We start from the raw sequence: 22,444 nt of genomic DNA on the forward strand, positions 1-22,444 counted from the left end.
CACTGTTACAGACATCATGAAAGTACCCACCGGTGTTACATATATTAGTAAAGTACCCCCACTGTTACAGACATCACGAAAGTACCCACCGGTGTTACATATATTAATAAAATACCCACCACTGTTACAGACATCATGAAAGTACCCACCGGTGTTACATATATTAGTAAAGTACCCCCACTGTTACGGATATTAGGAAAGTACCCATCGCCTTTACAGACATTAGGAAACTACCCACCACTGCTACAGACATTACGAAAGTACCCACCGCTGTTGCGAATATTAGGAAAGTACCCATCGCCATTACAGACATTAGGAAACTACCCACCGCTGTTACAGACATTAGGAAAGTATCCACCGCTGTTACAGACATTAGGAAAGTACCCATCACTGTTACAAACATTAGGAAAGTACCCATCACTGTTACATACATTAGTAAAGTACCCACTACTGTTACAGATATTAAGAAAGTACCCACCGCTGTTACAGACATTAGGAAAGTACCTACCACTGTTACAGACATTCGGAAAGTACCCAACACTGTGACAGGTACTAGGAAAGTACCCAACACTGTGACAGGTACTAGGAAAGTACCCCTCACTGATACAGACATCTTGAAAGTAACCACCGCTGTTACATATATTAATAAAATACCCACCACTGTTACAGACATCATGAAAGTACCCACCGGTGGTACATATATTAGTAAAGTACCCCCACTGTTACGGATATTAGGAAAGTACCCATCGCCTTTACAGGCATTAGGAAACTACCCACCACTGCTACAAACATTAGGAAAGTTCCCACCGCTGTTACAGACATTAGGAAAGTACCCACCGCTGTTACATACATTTGGAAAGTACCCATCACTGTTGCAGATATTAGGAAAGTACCCCCCACTGTTACGGATATTAGGAAAGTACCCATCGCCTTTACAGATATTAGGAAACTACCCACCGCTGTTACAGACATTAGGAAAGTACCCACCGCTGTTACAGACATTTGGAAAGTACCCATCACTGTTACAGACATTAGTAAAGCAGCACCACTGTTACAGATATTAGGAAAGTACCCATCACTGTTACAGACATTAGGAAAGTACCCATCACTGCTACAGACATTAGGAAAGTACCCATCACTGTTACAGACATTAGTAAAGTACCCACCACTGTTACAGATATTAGGAAAGTACCCACCGCTGTTACAGATATTAGAAAAGTACCCACCGCTGTTACAGACATTAGGAAACTACCCACCGCTGTTACAGACATTTGGAAAGTACCCATCACTGTTACAGACATTAGGAAAGTACCCACCACTGTTACAGACATTAGGAAATTACCCACCACCGTTAGAGACATTAGTAAAGCGCCCACTAGTGTTACGGACATTAGGAGAATACCCACCACTGTTACAGACATCGTTCATGGTCTGAATGCCCTCGAGTTTGAGAGGGCCATAGATGGGATCCATTGCACAGTCCGCACTAGTCAGGCAAGCCACGAACTTGAGGTGACCGCTGTGTAGTAAAGAAATGGTAATGTATAAATCATTGAATCAATGAATCAGTTAATGAAAAAATCAATCAACGTGAAAGAAAACAACACAAGATTGGCAAGAAACAAAATCACCAACAACAAACAATAATAATAATAATAATAATAATATAATATATAATAAAACAACCAAACCTTTCATCTGTTGAAGCCCACAATTATTATAGTTTGTGTTTTACCAAATCGAATACGAATACGAATACCGATATGAATACGGATACGAATACGAATATGAGGTTTTAGGATTTCCGATTGTTTAACAGCGTTCCGACGGTTCGTTGTTCAAAGTTCGAGGTCAGCTATCCAAGATTTAGCTGTGGATCAGATTAGTAGTAGTATGCAACTGATTAGTTTTGTTCCAGCCAGTTTTCCACAACTGGTGTAACAAAGGCCGTGGTATGTACTGTCCTGTATGTGGGATAGTGCATATAAAAGATCCCTTGCTGCTGATCGAAACAAGTAGCCCATGAAGTGGCGACAGCGGGTTTCCTCTCTCACTATCTGTGTGGTCCTTAACAATATATCTGACGCCTTATAATCGTAAATAAAATGTGTTGAGTGCGTCGTTAAATGAAAGATTTCCTTCCTTCCTTCATTGCTTACGTATTTGCGCACTTATCACTACAAATCTACTGCCAGTAAATTAAAGGGACATTCCTGAGTTTGCTGCATTGTAAGATGTTTCCGACTAATAAAATATTTCTACGATTAAACTTTCATATTAAATTATTTTCTTGTTTAGAATATCAATGTCTGTATATTCAAATTGTTTCTGGTCGTCTTAATATTTGTAAGAAACCTAAACTGGATTTTGTCTTTAAATAATTTCGTACGTACGAAAAAACTATATTTTAGGAAAGAAAATGAAATTTAACCTAATACAAATATACGAATGATCAGAAACACGTTTAATATACAGCCACTAATATTTTATGCAGAAAAATATATTTGATATGTAATTACAATCGTTAAAAAGTCTCTGTTAGTCGATAACATCTTTAAAATTGCAGCAAACTCAGGAATGTACCTTTGATACACTTTTATGTAGTATACATTAGTTATGCGGTACAGACAAGCGGTTGATCCAAGTGCCGGTTACAATAAAAATGAAACTAATATTCAGCTACATACTGTCACAATTCAGTGGCGGATCCAGAAAGTCCATTTAATGGGGCCCCAATGACATGAGGCGGAATGCTAATGGAACTTTGTGGGAGTTTTGAAGAGGGATCGTAAAAAAAGAGAGTAAAATTAATATATAATAAAATTATAACTCACAAAATTTAGGGGGGGGGGCGGGTACCTGCCCCCACCTCCTAGATCCGCCTCTGCAATTGAGGGAAATGCCACCTTCCCACCTTCATCACGCTTCCAACGACCATGTAACAGCATTGGATTGGTCAGAAGCGGCCATTCCTTAACGGTACTATTGTTAATGATGTATTGGACACCACTAGAACACATTGTGTTGTCTAACGACACCACTAGAACACATTGGTTTATTAATCACCGGCTACTGGATGTTAAACATTTGGTAATTTTGACATGTAGTCTTGGAGAGGAAACCGGGTAAATTTTTTTCCATTAGCAGCAAGGGATCTTTTATATGTACCATCCCACAGACAGAATAGCACATTCCACGGCCTTTGATATACCAGTCGTGGAGCACTTGCTGGAACGAGAAATATTCCAATGGGCCCACCGACGGGGATCGATCCCAAACCGACCACCCATCAAGCGGGCGCTTTACCACTGGGCTACGTCCCGTCGCATATTGGATACACGATACTTGTTCGCTAGATATGTGGCTGAATATATACTTTCAAAAAATGTAAGGGAACTCTAATCAAAAAATTAAATTGCCAAAATTGTAAGGTATAGTAGATGTGGGGAATGGTTATAATATTATGTTAATAGTGAATTAATTGGGCAAACATTAGAACCGGTGGTTCAGTATTACAGTAGGTTTTATGACCACCAAAGATCTTGAAGGACGATTGGGTCTGAAGTGAAATTAGAAAGTTGACGGGTTTTTTTCATCAGTAAATAACAAATTCACACAATAAAAATGACAAAATACAAAACAATAACAACTGTATGACCAATAAAATGAAAAAGATTGACAAAAATAATGTTCAACAGTGATTAATGGACCTTCCTGGAAATGGTCAAAATCGAGAATGACGCCCCACGCACGTATACGAGGCAACTGCATGATGCATGTGGAAACTATGGAATGTGATTCGGTGTGTTGATAAACAGACCTGAACGTTCTTTACTAGGATGTCTGTAGTCAGAAAGTATGTTCGGTCTAATAGTTGAGATGAACATTAATATTTCAGGTTCCCCTACTTTTTTTTTTTTTGAAGAGTATATTAAATTTTGTGAACAACTTACATGCATAACTGCATCATATTCGGTTCACCTTGCAGCAGCATGAGGCGATGTTTGCAAGACTCAGCCTTTTTGATGTCACATTCGCAGTTTACCGTTGTAGCCATATCTGCAGCATAAGAAAGAAAGAAATGTTTTATTTAACGACGCACTCAACACATTTTATTTACGGTTATATGGCGTCAGACATTTGGTTAAGGACCACACAGATTTTGAGAGAAAACCCGCTGTCGCCACTACATGGGCTACTCTTTCCGATTAGCAGCAAGGGATCTTTTATTTGCGCTTCCCACAGGCAGGATAGCACAAACCATGGCCTTTGTTGAACCAGTTATGGATCACTGGTCGCTGCAAGGGATTTACACCTACTCATTGAGCCTTGCGGTGCACTCACTTAGGGTTTGGAGTCGGTATCTGGATTAAAAATCCCACACCTCGACTGAGATCCGAACCCAGTACCTACCAGCCTGTAGACCGACGGCCTAACCACGACGCCACCGAGGCCGGTGTCTGCAGCATAAGAAGTATATACGTGTACATAGATATATATCATCAGATGTCTTTTGATGACACAGGCCACCACTGTAGAAATGGTATACCTGCACGGTAAATGAATTAAAGGCATACTGTCACAGACCACTGACGTATTTAATGGTCTAACAAAGTATTACCTGAACAAAATTAATTCGATTTGTCCCTAAATGTATTTGATTCAATCATCTTCATAACCACCATACTCCATTTATTAATGATATTTTGTAAAAATAACTGAATTATGGCAATGGTCCATAATTCAAAATCTAACATTGCCGAGAGGGTTGACATGGATTTCACTCCATCATGGTTCAGTTAAAGTGATCCAATAGCTAGATAATAAAGTGATGATCAACATCAATATAAAAATTGAAGGTTTAAACAAAAACAGTGTAAAGAACAGTATAAAGAACTGTGCAAAAACACAAATATCACAGAATTTTACGGATACTGAATTTTACTCAAAACTTCAATTTTGTGCTGTATTGGCCATTCTCAAAGAAAATGTTACACCCCTGCACCGCGGTGAGGTTACAGCACGCGCAGGGGCACCAACAAAGAGAAGACGTTTCTAGTTCCTATAAAAACTAGAAGTTCGATATAATTAGACGTCTATCTAATCAAAACGGGGAAGGCATTGATATACGAAATGCATTGATGTTCTTTGCTGTCAGCTCTGACTATTGTTTTTTTATTTTATTAACGACACCACTAGAGCACACTGATTTATTAATCATCGGCTATTGGATATGAGACGTACTAATTTTGACATATATGATATAGTCTCAGAGAGGAAACCCGGTACATTTTTTGATTAGTAGCAAGGGATCTTTTATATGCACTATTCCACAAACAGGATAGCACATACCACGGTCTTTGAAAAACCAGTCGTGGTGCACTGGCTAGAACGAGAATTAGCTCAATGGGCTCATCGACAGGGATCGATCCCAAACCGTCCACCCATTACCACTGGGCTACTTCCTACTCTGGCACTCGGCGATGCACCTATTACAGCAGGTCTGTGAATATGACTAGAACGTGAAGAGTGTGGTATGCTGAGCCCATATTTTCGAAGCAATGGTAGCCTACGAAATCGTAAAACTGTCGTAAACTATGACGTCAATATGGCGGGTGCTGTATTGACGTCACAACCTCCGATAGTTTTACGATTTCGTAGGACTAAGATGGCTTTGAAAATATGGGCCCTGGGGCCCGTTCCACGAAGCGATCTTAGCCCTAAGATCAACTTACGTGCATCGGGTAGCTATGCGCTAAAGGTAATCTTAGGGCTAAGATCGTTTCGTGGAACGGGTCCCTGGTCGGAACTTTGAAAGGGCCGGTCCGATCTGACCCACAGGTTATAGTCGAAATGTTCAATTTATATTTTATTTATAAAAGAAAAAGACAAAAATCAAAACCTACTTTGATTTGTCATACTTACAGACTAGAATCATGGATGCCAGAATAATTTTCTTCATCTTTGCTGATTGTTGTCTCAGTAGTTATGATAGAAAAATGGCATTTTCCAGAACAGCCGTGGTGTGAAACACATTATGTTCGTCATAGCAACTTGCTGACGTGCTACGTTGCTATGGCTACTTTCAATGTAGGTAACTTTCAATATTTGTCTCCTTTAGCCTACTTAAAGGCGAGATACTGGAGCACCCAGATTTGACTTGACCATTCCAATGCAACGACATATTAAAATGTTTTATATATGATGAACATTTATTGATCCATCTTTCTGAATGACAATAAACCAGTGAAATAACAGGACAATATATAATAATAATATTTGAGCTCTATCTTCAGTGAGTACCCCCCCCCCCCCAAAAAAAAAAGAGGAAAAAAGTGCTCTGGCGGTGTCGTTAAACAAGACAAACTACAAGTATCCCAAGCCATCAGCTTAATTGCAAGGACGCATAGGAAATAAAGTTTTGCACACGATTTAAAGTCCGTTTGCTTTGTTGAACGCCATCAGTATAGAACAGTGATTTATTAATCATCGGCTATTGGGTGTCAAACTTTTGGTAATTCTGACATGTAGTCTTAGAGAGGAAACCCACTACATTGTTCCATTAGTAGCTAGGGATCTTTTATATGCACCATCTCACAGACAGGATAGCACATACCACAGCTTTTGATATACCAGTCATGGTGCATTGGCTGGAACAAGAAATAGCCCAAAGGGGCCACCGACAGGGATCGATCCCATACCGACCGCGCATCAGGCGAGCGCTTTACCACTGGGCTACGTCCCGCCCCTCACACGATTTAGTCACATATGTATATATGTATATGTATATGTATATGTATATGTATATTTATGTATGTATGTATGTATGTATGTATTTATATAATATATTCCACATCATAGCTTTATTTACTTTATTTAAAAAGTAAAATTGATCATAGCAGCTGTTTTAAATGTGTTCAGTGTAACATTTTATTTTACAAAGTTTTCATTGATCGATCATCGGTTTGCAAAAAGCGATCAATGATCGATTAATAATCGATTAAAATGTAAATTGAACATTCGAGTACCAAATCAGTTTATCTCTTTATGCTAGTTTCGTGATTTAGGCTTGAAAATATTACATTTAAATCTTCTGAATATCAAACTAATTTAATTGTTTATGTAGGCCTATATTTCCAGTAGTATTTCATTTCCTCAAGTATGATTAGTGTACCGGGGACATTGGGGGTGGGGGGGGGGGGGGAGGAGTGACGTAGCCCAGTGGTAAAGCACTCACTTGGTGCGCGGTAGGACTAGGATCGATCCTCGTCGGTGAACCCATTGGGCTATTTCTCATTCTAGCCAGTGCTCCACAACTGGTGTAACAAAGGCCGTTGTGTGTACTATCCTGTCTGTGGGATGGTGCATACAAAATATCCCTTGCTGCTGTAACGACATCTTAAAATGTTTTATAAATGACGGGACATTTATTGTTTCATCTTTCAGAATGACTATCTACCAGTGAAATAGCAGGACAATATATAATAATAATATTTGAGCTCTATCTTCAGTGAGCACCAAAAAAGAGAAGTTTCCAGTTCCTATAAAAACTAGAAGATGGATATAATTACACGGCCATCTAATCAAAAACGACAAAGGCATTGATATACGAAATGCATTGACGTTCTTTGCTGTCAACTCTGACAATGGTTTGTTTTTTGATTAACGACACCACTAGAGCACACTGATTTATTTATCATCGGCTATTGGATGTCAGACGTACTAATTTTGACATATACGATATAGTCTCAGAGAGGAAATCTGCTACATTTTTTTTCCATTACTAGCAAGGGATCTTTTATATGCACTATTCCACAGACAGGATAGCACATACCACGGCCTTTGAAAAACCCGTCGTGGTGCACTGGCTGGAACGAGAATTAGCTCAATGGGCTCATCGACGGGGATCGTCCGCCCATTAAGCGAGCGCTTTACTACTGGGCTACTTCCCCCCCCCCCCCCCCCCCCCCCCACACACACACACACACACTCTGGCACTCGGCGATGCACCTATTATAGCAGGTCTGTGAATATGACGAGAACGATAGTTCTCGTTTAGATTGCGCCTCGGAAAGTGAAGAGTGTGGTATGCTGGGCCCATATTTTCGAAGCAATCGTAGCCTACGAAATCGTAAAACTATCGTAAACTATGACGTCAATATGGCGAGTGCTGTACTGATGTCACAACCTACGATGGTTTTACGATTTCGTAGGACTAAGATGGCTTTGAAAATATGAGCCCTGGGGCCCGTTCCACGAAGCGATTGTAGCCCTAAGATCACCTTAAGTGCATATGGTAGCTATGCTCTTAAGGTGATATTAGCGCTAAAATCGCTTCGTGGAACGGGGCCTGGTCGGAACTTTAAAAGGGCCGTCCGATCTGACACACAGGTTATAGCCTAGATGTTCAATTTATAATTTATTTATAAAAGAAAAAGACAAAAATCAAAACCTCCTGTGATTTGTCATACTTACAGACTAGAATCAATGATGCTAGAATAATTTTCTTCATCTTTGCTGATTTTAATTTCTCTAGAGATGAGTCATGAATTAAATGTTCAAATTATAAATTACTTATAAAAGAAAAAGACAAAAATAAAAAACTCCTGAGATTTGTCATACTTACAGACTAGAATCATGGATGCCAGAATAATTTTCTTCATCTTAGCTGATTGTTGTCTCAGTAGTTATGATAGAAAAATGGCATTTTCCAGACCAGCCGTAGTGTGAAACACGTTATGTTCGTCATGGCAATTTGCTGACGTGCCACGTTGCTATGGCTACTTTCAATGTAGGTAACTTTCAATATTTGTCACATTTACTTAAAGGCGCGATACCGGCGCACCCAGATTTGACTTGACCATTCAGATGCAACGACATCTTAAAATGTTTTTATAAATGACGGGACATTTATTGTTTCATCTTTCTGAATGACTATCTACCAATGAAATAGCAGGACAATATATAATAATAATATTTGAGCTCTATCTTCAGTAAGTTTTTAGTTCCTATCAAAATTAAAAGTTTGAGCTCTATCTTCAGTGAGCACAAAAAAACAAAAACCCAACAAAAATGTATGTATATGTATGTATATGTATGTATATGTATGTATGTATGTATATGTATGTATTTATATAATATATTCCACATCATAGCACTTTATTTAAAAAGTAAAATTGATCATAGCAGCTGTTTTAAATGTGTTCAGTGTAACATTCTATTTTTACAAAGTTTTTAGTGATCGATCATCGGTTTGCAAAAACCGATCAATGTTCGATTAATAAACGATTAAAATGTAAATTGAACATTCGAGTACCAAATCAGTTTATCTCTTTATGCTAGTTTCGTGATTTAGGCTTGAAAATATTATATTTAAATCTTCTGAATATCAAACTAATTTAATTGTATATGTAGGCCTATATTTCCAGTAATATTTCATTTCCTCAAGTATGATTAGTGTACCGGGGACATTGGGGGGGGGGGGGGGGGGGGGGGAGGAGTGACGTAGCCCAGTGGTAAAGCGCTCGCTTGATGCGCGGTCGGTCTAGGATCGATCCCCGTCGGTGGACCCATTAGGCTATTTCTCGTTCCTGCCAGTTCTCCACAACTGGTGTAACGAAAGCCGTTGTATGTACTATCCTGTCTGTGGGATGGTGCATATAAAATATCCCTTGCTGCTAATTGAAAAGAACAGCCCATGAAGTGACGACAGCGGGTTTCCTCTCTCAATATATGTGTGGTCCTTGACCATATTATGTTTGACGCCATATAACCGTAAATAAAATGTGTTGAGTGTGCGTCGTTAAATAAAACATTTCTTTCCTTCCGAGGACATTGGGACTAGAGGGGAAGTAACTGTGTATGTTATCGTGAAACTTGTACTCATTACCAGCCTCGGTGGCGTCATGGTTGAGCCATCGCACATAAGGCGGATAGGTACAGGGTTCGCAGCCCGGTACAGGCTGCCACACAGAGCGAGTTTTAACGACTCAGTGGGTAGGTATATGGCCACCACGCCCTCTTTTCTCTCACTAACCAGTAACAATTAAAGGGACATTCCCGAGTTTGCTGCATTGTAAGATGTTTCCGACTAATAACATATTTCTACGATTAAACTTACACATTAAATATGTTTTCTTGTTTAGAATATCAGTGTCTGTATATTCAATGTGTTTCTGGTCATCTTAATATTTGTAAGAAGCCCAAACTGGATTTTGTCTTCAAATAATTTCGTACGTACGAAAATATCTTTTTTAGGAAATAAAATGAAATTTACGCTAGTACAAATATTAGAACGACCAGAAACACGTTTAATATACAGCCACTAATATTTTATGCAGAAAAATATATTGGATATGTAATTACAATCGTTAAAAAAGTCTCTGTTAGTCAATAACATCTTAAAAATTACAGCAAACTCGGGAATGTTCCTTTAACAACTAACCCACTGTCTTGGACAGACAGCCCAGATAGCCGAGGTGTGTGTCCAGGACAGCGTGCTTGAACCTTAATTGGATATAGAATGAATGAATGAATGTTTAACGACACCCCAGCACGAAAAATACATCGGCTATTGGGTGTCAAACTATGATAATGCAAATAAATAAAGTGATGATCAACATCAATATAAAAATTCAAGGTTTAAACAAAAACAGTGTAAAGAACTGTGCCAAAAATACAAATACAAATATCACAGAATTTTACGGACACCGAATTTTACTCTAAACTTCAATTTGTGCTGTATTGGCCATTCTCAAAGAGAATGCTACACCCCTGCACCACGGCGAGGTTACAACACGCGCAGGGGTAATTGGATATAGACACGAAAATAAGTTGAAATGAAATGTACTCATTTAATTTGTGAAACAATTCAAATAATCAAAGTGGAACATCCATAGATGTTGGAAGACGAGGGCGAGGAGGAGGGAGAGGGCGAGGGCAAGGGAGAGGACGATGGAGAGGGTGAGGGAGAGGTATAGGTTGAGGGCAAGGGAGAGGGCGAGGGCAAGGGCAAGGGAGAGGGAAAGGGAGGGGAAAGGGAGAGGGCGACGGCGAAGGCGAGGGCAAGGGCGATGGAGAGGGAGAGAGCGAGGTAGAGGGCGAGGGAGGGGTAGAGGTTGAGGGCAAGGGAGAGGGAGAGGTAGAGGGCAAGGGAGAGTGAGAGAGCGAGGGCAAGGGAGATGGCGAGGGCAAGGGCAAGGGAGAGGGAGGGGGCAAGGGAGAGGGAAAGGTAGAGGTCGAGGGCAAGGGAGAGGGCGAGGGCAAAGGCAAGGGACAGCAGTCTATTTACCGCTTTGTAGCAGTCTATTTACGACTGTGTAGCAGTCTATTTACCACTTTGTAACAGTCTATTTACCACTTTGTAGCAGTCTATTGATCACTTTGTAACAGTCTATTTACCACTGTGTAACAGTCTATTTACCACTTTTTAACAGTCTATTTTCCACTTTGTAGCCGTCTGTTTGCCACATTTTAACGGTCTATTTGTCATTTTGTGTTACACAAAGTGGATTTCATTCCAGTTATCTGACGAGACTAATTCAGTCGTAATGTCGCTAACAGCTCCATCAGTCTGTCTTGCGCATCGTCTTCATCGTCACTAACAGGAAAACCTGCAAAATAATGATAATGATCGTAATAATAATAATAATGATAATAATAATAATAATAATAATGATAATAATGATAATAATAATAATAATAATAATAATAATAATAATGATGATGATGATGATGATGATGATGATGATGATAATAATAATCATCACAATAATAATTAATTAATTAATTAATTAATTAATTAAAATAATAATCACAATAACAATGACACTGACAATGATAATGACAATAGTAATACTACTACTACTACTACTTGTAGTAGTAGTAGTACTACTACTACTACTACTACTACTACTACTACTACTACTACTACTACTACTACTACTACTACTACTACTACTAATAATAATAATAAATAATAAATAAATAGATAATATTACTACTACAACTACTATTACTACTACTACTACAACAACAACACTAATAATAATAATAATAATAATAATAATAATAATAATAATAATAAAACAATAATGCTCTTGTTAATATTAACCATAAGACATTTGATTTGATGAAATTGATAATTTAAGCAATAACAATATATTTTGATTCTTCAGTATAAAATTTGCACCGGAAAGGTGCTAATAAGCATCAATTCAATAAGCCACAAACATCATAAATGTTTTGTAACTAGACAGAAAATTTATACTGAAGAATCAAAATACATTGTTATAAATAGTTACAAGTTATGGCTTAAATTATCAATTTTATCAAATCAAAGTCTTATGGTTAATCTTATCAAGCCTGGTGCTTATTAATAATTCTTTTAGTCTATTTCGATTTGTTCTACGTTCAGCTAAATTTTGGCTTAGATTTACTGAGCCAAACTGCAGTCAATTCTTACAATTAAATTTTATTACATATTTAAGAAGTATGATGTATGAAGTATGATGCATATATAATATATATATATATATATATATATATATATATATATCTATATATATATATATATATATATATATATATATATATATATATATATATATATATATATATATATATATATATATATATATATATATATAGATATATATATACATGCATATATATATATATATATATATATATATATATACTCTTCAAAAGAAGAAACGCAAAACCACATTGTCGTAACATTTGGAGAATTGATTTAATTATTGAATGGCGAGTCCGATAATTACCAAATGTTGCAGGATTGTTCACAATTCACTCTAGTCCATTGTGAGTAAGAGATAGGACACACCACCAAGGTCAAGGTCATCTGGAGTCAATACCGGGTGTGGCCTCCGCGTGTGTTGACAACTGCCTGGCACCGCCTGCCCATTGAAGCAACCAGAGTACGGATGACGTCCCGGGGGATGGTGGCCCACTCGGCCTGCAAGGCTGCTGCCAGCTCGGGCAGGGTCTGGGGCTGTGGTTGTCGCTGTCGGAGGCGTCGGTCCAACTCGTCCCATAGATGCTCAATTGGGTTCAAATCCGGTGATATCGATGGCCAAGGAAGGACATTAATGTTGTTGTTCTGTAGGAAAGCCGTTGTGAGACGTGCTGTGTGAGGCCTGGCGTTGTCATGTTGGAACACTGCGTTGGCGTTGGCCATAACTGGAACGATGTGTGGCCGGAGGATCTGGTCAATGTAGCCCTGTGCATTCAGGTTGCCCTGCACGTGGACCAGGTCAGTTCTGCCAGTGTGTGAGATGGCTGCCCACACCATGACACTACCCCCGCCGAATCTGTCCACTTCCTGCACGCAGTTTGCCGCATAACGTTCACCACGACGCCTATACACGCGACATCTTCCATCATGACGTCGGAGCAGAAATCGGGACTGTCACTGAACCACACCTGTCTCCATCGCAGTTGAGGCCATTGTCGATGAATCTGGCACCACTGCAGTCGGAGTCGACGGTGTTGTGGTGTTAAGATGACACCTCGAACTGGACGTCTGGCACGAATTCCTACCTCACGTAGGCGGTTCCGTACGGTCTGGTCGGATATCCTGCACAAACCTGGTATTGCTGCGGCTGTGGAGGTGGCAGTAGTCAATCGTTCCCGAAGGTGGCGTACCCGGATGTAGCGGTCCTGCCCGGGGGTAGTGACCCGTGGTCGACCGGATCTAGGGAGGTCACGTGTTGATCCATGTTGCTGGTAACGGTCCCACAGTCTGGAGATGGTGCTTGGGGACACATGGAATGCCCTGGCAACGGCCGTTCTGGATTCGCCTGCGTCTAGTCGGCCGATGGCATTGTTTCTCTGCGGTTCACTGAGACGTGGCATGTCCTGGATTGTCAACTGTCGGCCAGATACAGAGGCCAGGCAAACGAACACCCTGCACTTTTATACTGTCGGTGTTCATGTTGCACGTGCAGACAACGCACGTGCAGTGGTGACATGGTTTGCACGTGGCTGCGTTTTTGCGAATATTCACATTTTGGAACTTTATTGTACAGTAGCTGCGTTTTATCGAATGTAACCGTGGGAATGTGTTTGGGACATGCAACGACCTTATATTCACAAAGCATGAACCGGTAGGAAACATAAAATCGGAGTTATAACCCATTTGTACCCTTTTGCGTTTCTTTTTTTGAAGAGTATATATATATATATATATATATATATATATATATATAAACTAGAGAAACAACTCAACGCCATCTAGGTCCCTTTAACGAGCTACTCTCGGCTTACTAATCTTCCAAAACTATACAAAACAAGACAAGACTTTATTTACACTCGGGCCGTTACACAACGGCATAGGAGGAATATAAACCTAAACATTTTGTTATATACACGTGACAAGATGGTTGACAATAAATACATTAATAACAATACATACACAAACACATATACAAACATATACAATCACGCACATCAATATATTATGTAATAATACAGATATTTAATACAAATATACGGGTATCCAAGTACTTATAAACGAATAGATTGTTAAACTTATATATGGTGCAGTGGATAATGATAGTATTTTGTTAATTATGTTTGGTTTTGATGATGTTTGCAGTCAAGGGCGTTTGAATTCATTAGTTATTATATTTATGAAACATGCTAATTTCTTTAGGGTACTAATTCGTTTATTCTCCATTAGTTCTCTAAATTTATAAGTACTTGGTCGCGTATAATACTATGGGTGTAGCAACTGGACTCTTGAATTATGGAAAAAATGGCAAATAAAAAGATAATGGAACTCGTCGCCAATGTCTATTTCATTACATAATGTGCAAATTCTATCTTCTATGAGTATATTATTCCAACGTCCAATTTCAACGGGTAGGTAATGGTTAGACGTTCTACGTAGCTCCCTTCTTTAATTTTTGGCGGACCATTCAAAATTGCGCCTAATTTCCTTCACAAAAATGCGCACCAATTCTCTTTGGCTTAATCCTTCGGGACTTTCCAAATTCCATTGCACCATACCACCATCCGCCTGTTACCGGCCCCGGTCGGACTGCTGGTGCTCCCGTACGCCATCCAGTGCAGGTGGTACCCCCTCCAACCCACCCCACCCCTTTCCTGTCCTGGACAGAGGAACCGGCCGAGGCCGGTACCTGTGCCCAGAACAGGCGTGCGGCGCTACTACAGCTTGTTCTGAATGTGCACGTTAAACACTCTGACCTGACCTGACCTGAATCAGTTTAGCCGGCTCCATGGCTTAAGCCATCGAACATAAGGCTGGTAGGTACAGGGTACCGGCTACAACAGCGAATTTTAAAGGGACATTCCCGAGTTTGCTGCATTGTAAGATATTTCCGACTAATAAAATATTTCTACGATTAAACTTAAATATATTTTCTTGTTTAGAATATCAGTATATTCAATGTGTTTCTGGTCGTCTTAATATTTGTAAGAAGCCCAAACTGGATTTTGTCTTCAAATAATTTCGTACATACGAAAAAAATTAGTTTTTTAGGAAATCAAATTAAATTTAATCTAGTACGAATATTAGGACGATCAGAAACACGTTTAATATACAGCCACTAATATTTTATGCAAAAAAATATATTTGATATGTAATTACAGTCGTTAAAAAGTCTGTTAGTTGATAACATCTTAAAAATTGCAGCAAACTCAGGACTGTCCCTTTAAAAAAGATTAAAAGATATCTCCAATCAACAAAACAGCTAGATGCTGAAATAATATTTTGGATAATTTTGCTACAGTGTGTTGGTTTTATTTTTATTGTATATAAACTAACTAAAATTCTTCAAAAGTTAACATATACTGAACAAAATAAGAAACTTCCGCTAAATTTGCTTGAAAATAACTTGATGAAAACAAACCAGGGGAATAATTGTTATATATGCGTTTAAAGAGTGTTTAATGATGCATCGTTTGGCCATAGGTTAACAGAAACTGGGAGAAATTTTGACCAAGTGTGGTAAGGGTTAAAAACAAAACCCACACACTTAATAACGGGTATGACCACCTCTTGAATTGACCACTGCAGTGCATCGCAGGCACATATAATTGACTAAAGTGTTGATTTATGCCTGTGGAATATTGTTCCATTCCTGAATGAGCGCTTGACGAAGTTCGTTGACGTTAGCGGGTGGGTTGGGACGACGCCTCAATCGTCTGTCCAGACTATCCCAGACATGCTCGATGGGGTTGAGATCAGGACTTTTAGCGGGCCAGTCATCAATGAAATCAGTATTATTTGTCTTAAGAAAATTTACAGTGTCTCTAGCTGTATGAGAGGTGGCATTATCATGCTGAAAAATCGAGATGTTGGCGTTGTTATGGAACAGAGGAATGACGTGATGAGCGAGAATGTCATCGCGGTAACGTTGAGCATTTAAATTGCCATCAATGACGACTAGTGGTGAACGATAACCATGGGCAATGGCTGCCCAGACCATGACACAACCCCCACCCCCGAAACGATCTCGTTCAAGAACACAACTGTCAGCATAGCGTTCATTTCTCCTAGGGTAGACGCGCACCCTGCCATCACCACGTTGTAAAGAAAATCTGGATTCATCCGAAAAAAGAACGGTATTCCAGCGTCGCCGTATCCATCGAGTGTGTACACGTGCCCAATTAAGACGATTTAGACGATGACGTTGCGTTAAAATGCATCCGACGTAAGGACGTCGTGCATGTAAACCATTCTCCCGCAGACGATTACGAACAGTTTGCCCACTGATTCGGTTATTATGAAGCCCAGGTGTGTTAGCAGCAGTAGCAGTGGCAGTTTGGAATCGATTGCGCAAATGCGTGTTTATGATATAGCGGTCTTGACCACGCGTTGTAACACGCGGACGTCCACGACGTGGCAAGTCATTGGTGCTTCCTGTCGTTCGAAATCTTACGCGAAGATTTCGTATCGCTCGACTAGAACTCCCAACATGCCTTGCAACGTCTTCTGTCGACATGCCAGCATCAAGCATGCCAATCGCCCGTTCGCGTAAATTATTGGGTATTCTTGGCATACTAAAAATGCTACAATGTAAAAAACGTTATTTTTTTTACACATTTTGAAGCGTTTTCGTTCACTTGACAACAATGTCAGTAAGATAAGTAAAACAAATTGACCGAATACTACACGGGACATGTCGAACTATGCATGCACGTGCAAATTGAATTTCACGTTGTCGACGATTAACAGTGCAAAAATAATCGATAAAATTCATGAATCCTGATAATACAGCTCAAGGCTAATACTACCTATATAATTTCATTACACAATGAATTCTTTAACACAACAAATACTATATGTACAAATCGGAAGTTTCTTTTTTTGTTCAGTATATATCAATTCTTAGGCATATAAAACACTCAGTGTCAGACCACTACACACAATTTTCTCTCACTTTTGACATCCAATAGCCGATGATTAATTAATCAATGTGCTCCAGTGGTGTCGTTAAACAAAACACACTTTCTTTCTCGCACTAACCGCTAACAACTAACCCACTGTCCTGGACAGACAGCCCAGATAGCGGAGGTGTGTGCCCAGGACAGCGTGCCTGAACGTTATATGGATATAAGTACGAAAATAGGTTGAAATGAAATGAATGGAAATGAATGGAAATTAATTTATGTCAGCCAACAAGAGCAAACTACAATTGACTTGTATTATATTTCAGTTCCGTGTTAGATAAACTATTATTACCCATATGGTACGGGGTAATATTTTTTCGATCTCTGCACAGTGTGCAGATTGCTTCTACAGCCACTGATTGGCTGGCTTTAAAATCACGACGTTTGGTTGGTTGCTTGCCATGGCCGGAACTTCACTTTCATTCATATAATTTTTTCATTCATGAGTCAGATTACACATACGTTATACGATCTACAAAGATTTACAAAAACAAATGGACTCATTTGTTTCGTAAACATGAAATGGTATATTTTCATAAGCAGCGGCTTTAATAATATATAAAAATAATTATTTTCAAATGCAAATACAGTTGTATTATTTTGTACTGTAAACATTTGGCTGTAAAGAGAACGCCGTTATGCTATGACGTCACTTACATTACGTCATGTAATGCGCGTAAGATTATATCACGTAATGGCTGATGTTGTAGACTCCAGAGGAATTTTAACAATAAAAATCAGTTAAAATTGACAATGGGTAATAAAGAGAATAACCAACTCGCTACGAGGAATTATGAATTATCTGTCCCTCGTGAATGAATGTTGTAAAACCCTCGCCAAAGGCTCGGGTTTACAACATTCATTCACTCGGGACAGATAATTCATAATTCCTCGTAGCTCGTTAGTTATTCTCTAAATCTACGCAACCTTTAAAGTAACATACCCTAGTTTATAAAAACTAAGTCTTATTTTGTCACTATTAGGGCAGTTGTTTTGATAACAGATTTTATTGTTTAGATTACCCATTTCCGTACATTCGAAGTTTTTTTTTTGTCATCCTGGTTTTATTAATATCACAACATGCATTTATCATAATATTAAACCAATGTGCCCTAGTGGTGTCGTCAAACAAAACAAACTAAGGTTTGCCATATTATTACAATCGCACGTGCGTCTGAGAAGTAACGGCTATGGAATCGAGTTTTATACTCAGGGAGCAAAATGGGGAAAATGGACCCGGCGTGCTGTTAAAGGTTTGCCACCTAAAACCATATCTACATACATGTGTATTATATCTAGGAGGCGTAATGTGCATAGACAAAGAAAATGAAATATATTTTTTGACTTTACAATTTCGAATAAGTTGCTGTTTTCACTGAAGTTGGTAAATATCCATATAGTAATGGGTGTTACAGTCCAAAAGCTTTAAAAAAAAAAAAAAAAAAAAAAAAAAAAAAAAAAAAAAAAATAAAAATATATATATATATATATATATATATATATATATATATATATATATATATATATATATATATATATATATATATATATAATTGTGTATGTGTTTGTGTGTGTGTGTATTTGCGTGTGAAACAAAACAAAATAAATGTTTTCCTGTTGGGCACAGACATCCCCAGAGTCTTACAATAATAATATAACTATCAGTATGACATTGTATCCTAAGAGAACGTTTCGTAACCCGAATCTAGGACACTTAAATACCAGGACCGATATTCACAAAATATCGTAAGCCTAGTTTTACACGTAAACATAAATCTACGACTGAAGAGCTATTCACGAAACAACGAAAACGTAAGTTACGTGTAAAGTTGGACGTAAATATGAGTGCCTCAGGTTGCAACTACCGCTGCACGTAAGTTGTGTACATATAATAAATCAAGCACGATCGCCGTTATTTAGTATTATTTACGGAAACTAGCAGCATTTCCAATAAATGAAGCAGTTTGCGATGGCGAACGCCCACGGATTGAACATATCGAACGGCTGTTTTCGACTCAGCCAATTTCTCCTGAGTTATCTTTTCCTTTTTAAGAGATGTCCTCAAGTTCGTACCAAAACGCGGATCCCCACCAATACCAAAATGCCATGATTCACTGTTTGCAATGTTACTGTTAGCAGACGACAAACAAAATTGCGTTTTGCGCATTTGTTATTTACCCGGTAGCCATCGTTTCTAATGTGCTTTTATTAATTACTCCAGTGAGAGTGTTAAATCGTAGATTTACGTCCAACTAAGTTACGTTTACATTTACGACCATCTTTGAGAATTAGGTGCTTCTTGCACGTAAACGTAAATCTACGGCAGACGTAAGTGCTAGTCGTAGACGTAAATTTACACTTTTTTGTGAATATGGGTCCAGGGCCGTACCCTGATCAAAATCCTCGGGGGGGGGGGGGGGGGGGGGGGGGGGGGCATTACTTTTTATAAACAAATGAAACACTATACAACTTAAACCCTGAGATGTGTATGCTATTTTTTGGAGTAAAATCAAAAAGGAAAAAAAGTGAGATTCTTGGGGGGGGGGGGGAACTGTCCTCCCCCCTTCCCCCCGGAGGGTACGGCCCTGAATACACAGTCTATGACACTTAAATACGCATTCTATGACACTTAAATACCCACCGTTCTGTTTTCGTCTATACTTGGCTATGACGTGATCTAGTTTCTCGTCCATGTTTAGGCTGTACCTCACTGTTACGAACTTTCCTTCACACTTCGTGGTGTGTTGTCGGTTAAACCTCGCCGAATCAAAGGTTATAATGACATCAACGTCACTGATGATACCTGCCGATTCCAGCTTTTTTAGCAGGTACAGACGACGGTTACCACCGACAACGTAATAGTGTCCATCGTGTTGCATAACTTCCATTGTTGGTAAGTTCGCGATACGAGAATTCACATCGTCTGGCTTTCTCAGTAATCTCCATAACGAGCTGTCCAAACTCCATCCATTTCTGAAGTGATTGGCAATGGTGTCTTGCGTATATCGAAGTTCCGATGGGCGAATTCTCATGGTTTCGATGGTTTATTGTACTGGTCAGTGTATCACTAATGGATCGTGTGCTGTTATGTTAATCTGGCAAGATGGCTGCTGAATAGTTGCAGTTTACACCGACACAGTGCATTATTAGGAAAACCCAAGTGAAATTCTACTTTCGCTTTCACTTTGGGCTACATATATGAACGTACAGAACATGTTTGGTCGGGTGGGAGTGAAGGGGAGTCAGGTTGTCAGATTAAAAAAACAATTTATATTATACAGTGTACTGGTACAGATATTATAATCAAGAAGGAACTGTTTTATATGACGACGCACTCAACACATTTTATTTACAATTATATGGCGTCGGACATATGGTTAAGGACTACACAGATATTGACAGAGGAAACTCGCTGTCGCCAATTCATGGGCTACTGTTTTCGATTAGCAGCAAGGGATCTTTTATATGCACCATCCCACAGATAGGATAGTACATACCACGGCATTTGATATACCAGTCGTGGAGCACTGGCTGGATGTTATAATCAGTGCAATAACAAAGCTTCATATCGTTTATATATATATATATATATATTAACCTAAAAATAGCTCCATCAGGGAATGTTGAAGATTATGACAAGACGAGTTCTATTGGCATGGGTGGAGGGCAGGTGGGAGTGGGGTAGAACATAGGTGTACAGAGTCCCATTTTTGTAGGAGGCGTCGGGTAACGGCGGCAGGTTGGCTATTGCCCGAATTTGGATAATAACATTTATTCATATTAGCATTAGTACCAAACAGCTATATAGGGTTGCACACGAATCACTATGCATTTTTACATGGATTACAACCAATTTTGAGGGAAGAATGATGTTAAAGAGAGAGAGAGAGAGAGAGAGAGAGAGAGAGAGAGAGAGAGAGAGAGAGAGAGAGAGAGAGAGAGAGAGAGAGAGAGAGAGAGAGACAGACAGAGAGAGAGAGAGAGAGAGAGAGAGAGATTTAACGACGCACTCAACACATTTTGTTTACGGTTATATGGCGTCAGACATATGGTTAAGGACCACACAAATATTGAGAAAGGAAAACCGCTGTCGCCACTTCATGGGCTACTCTTTCCAATTAGCAGCAAGGGATCTTTTATATGCACCATCCTACAGACATAATAGCACATACCACGGCCTTTGATATACCAGTAGTGGTGCACTGCCTGGAACGAGAAATAGCCCAATGGGCCCACCGACAGGGATCGATCCTAGACAGACCACACATCAAGCGAACGCTTTACCACTGGGCTACGTCCCGCCACCGATGTAAATAGTTACATGGTATAAAGGTATCAGGTTAGCACCTTTTGTCCCGACATCTGATTAATAAATCAATGTGCTCTAGTTGTGTCGTTAAACAAAACAAATTTTAAAATATCCTCGAGAGTTCGTGAATCACCCTGTTAACGGGTAAACTGTGTTTGCTCATACGCGTCGCAATGTACGATCGATTTGTTGAAATAATGTTTTACCTTATTACTTTTAAGATCAATATTAGCCAGCGTGTATTTCTAACCATGCCAGTTATTAAAAGTTATCAACTGCATGCTGTAAAAATAACTTTCGCGTAGTTGGCCTGTAAGAGTATGATGCCCAAATTGAGCTAGGGGTAGATATTATCATATGTAAGGATTATGAAAATGTAAGGTAAAAATATTTCGACCTCATTAATGGCGTTTATAAATAAATTGCTTTAAAAAAAATCCCAAAACCCAACATTATCACTGCTTGAGCTGGTAATACCAACAGCTTCTTGCACATAGTATAGGTAACAATTTCACAAGATGCATAGTCAAAATCACACAAATCTGGGACATGGCCCAAATACCAGTGACGGATCTAAAGGAGGGGAGGGGAGGGCAGGGGAGGGGAGGGGAAGGGAGGGCACGGGAGGGTGCCCAACATTTTTTTTGCGATAGTTATATTTTTATTTTATTTTGAATGTTGGAAAAAAGTAAAGTTTGT

The 22,444-nt window shown here is 39.1% G+C and overlaps 1 protein-coding gene across 3 annotated transcripts in view; it reads right to left on the minus strand.

Annotated features, from left to right (window-relative positions):
• LOC121377585 overlaps nucleotides 1-20,558 on the minus strand; it is a 23,015-nt gene extending 2,457 nt beyond the window's left edge. Inside the window, exons 1-3 of one of the 3 annotated variants that reach the window (XM_041505642.1) lie at nucleotides 20,078-20,558; nucleotides 3,954-4,059; nucleotides 1,407-1,519 (exon numbers count right to left, since the gene is read on the minus strand). In XM_041505642.1, the coding sequence (XP_041361576.1) occupies nucleotides 1,407-1,519; nucleotides 3,954-4,059; nucleotides 20,078-20,468 (610 nt within the window). In that variant the 5' untranslated portion in view covers nucleotides 20,469-20,558. Of the gene's footprint in view, nucleotides 1-1,406; nucleotides 1,520-3,953; nucleotides 4,060-5,925; nucleotides 6,056-8,626; nucleotides 8,746-20,077 lie in introns of those variants that run through there. The other 2 variants (XM_041505644.1, XM_041505643.1) reach the window with 2 other exon arrangements.
• Nucleotides 20,559-22,444: the final 1,886 nt, after the last annotated feature.

Source organism: Gigantopelta aegis, chromosome 7, assembly GCF_016097555.1.
Source record: "Gigantopelta aegis isolate Gae_Host chromosome 7, Gae_host_genome, whole genome shotgun sequence".
Classification (NCBI taxonomy): domain Eukaryota; kingdom Metazoa; phylum Mollusca; class Gastropoda; order Neomphalida; family Peltospiridae; genus Gigantopelta; species Gigantopelta aegis.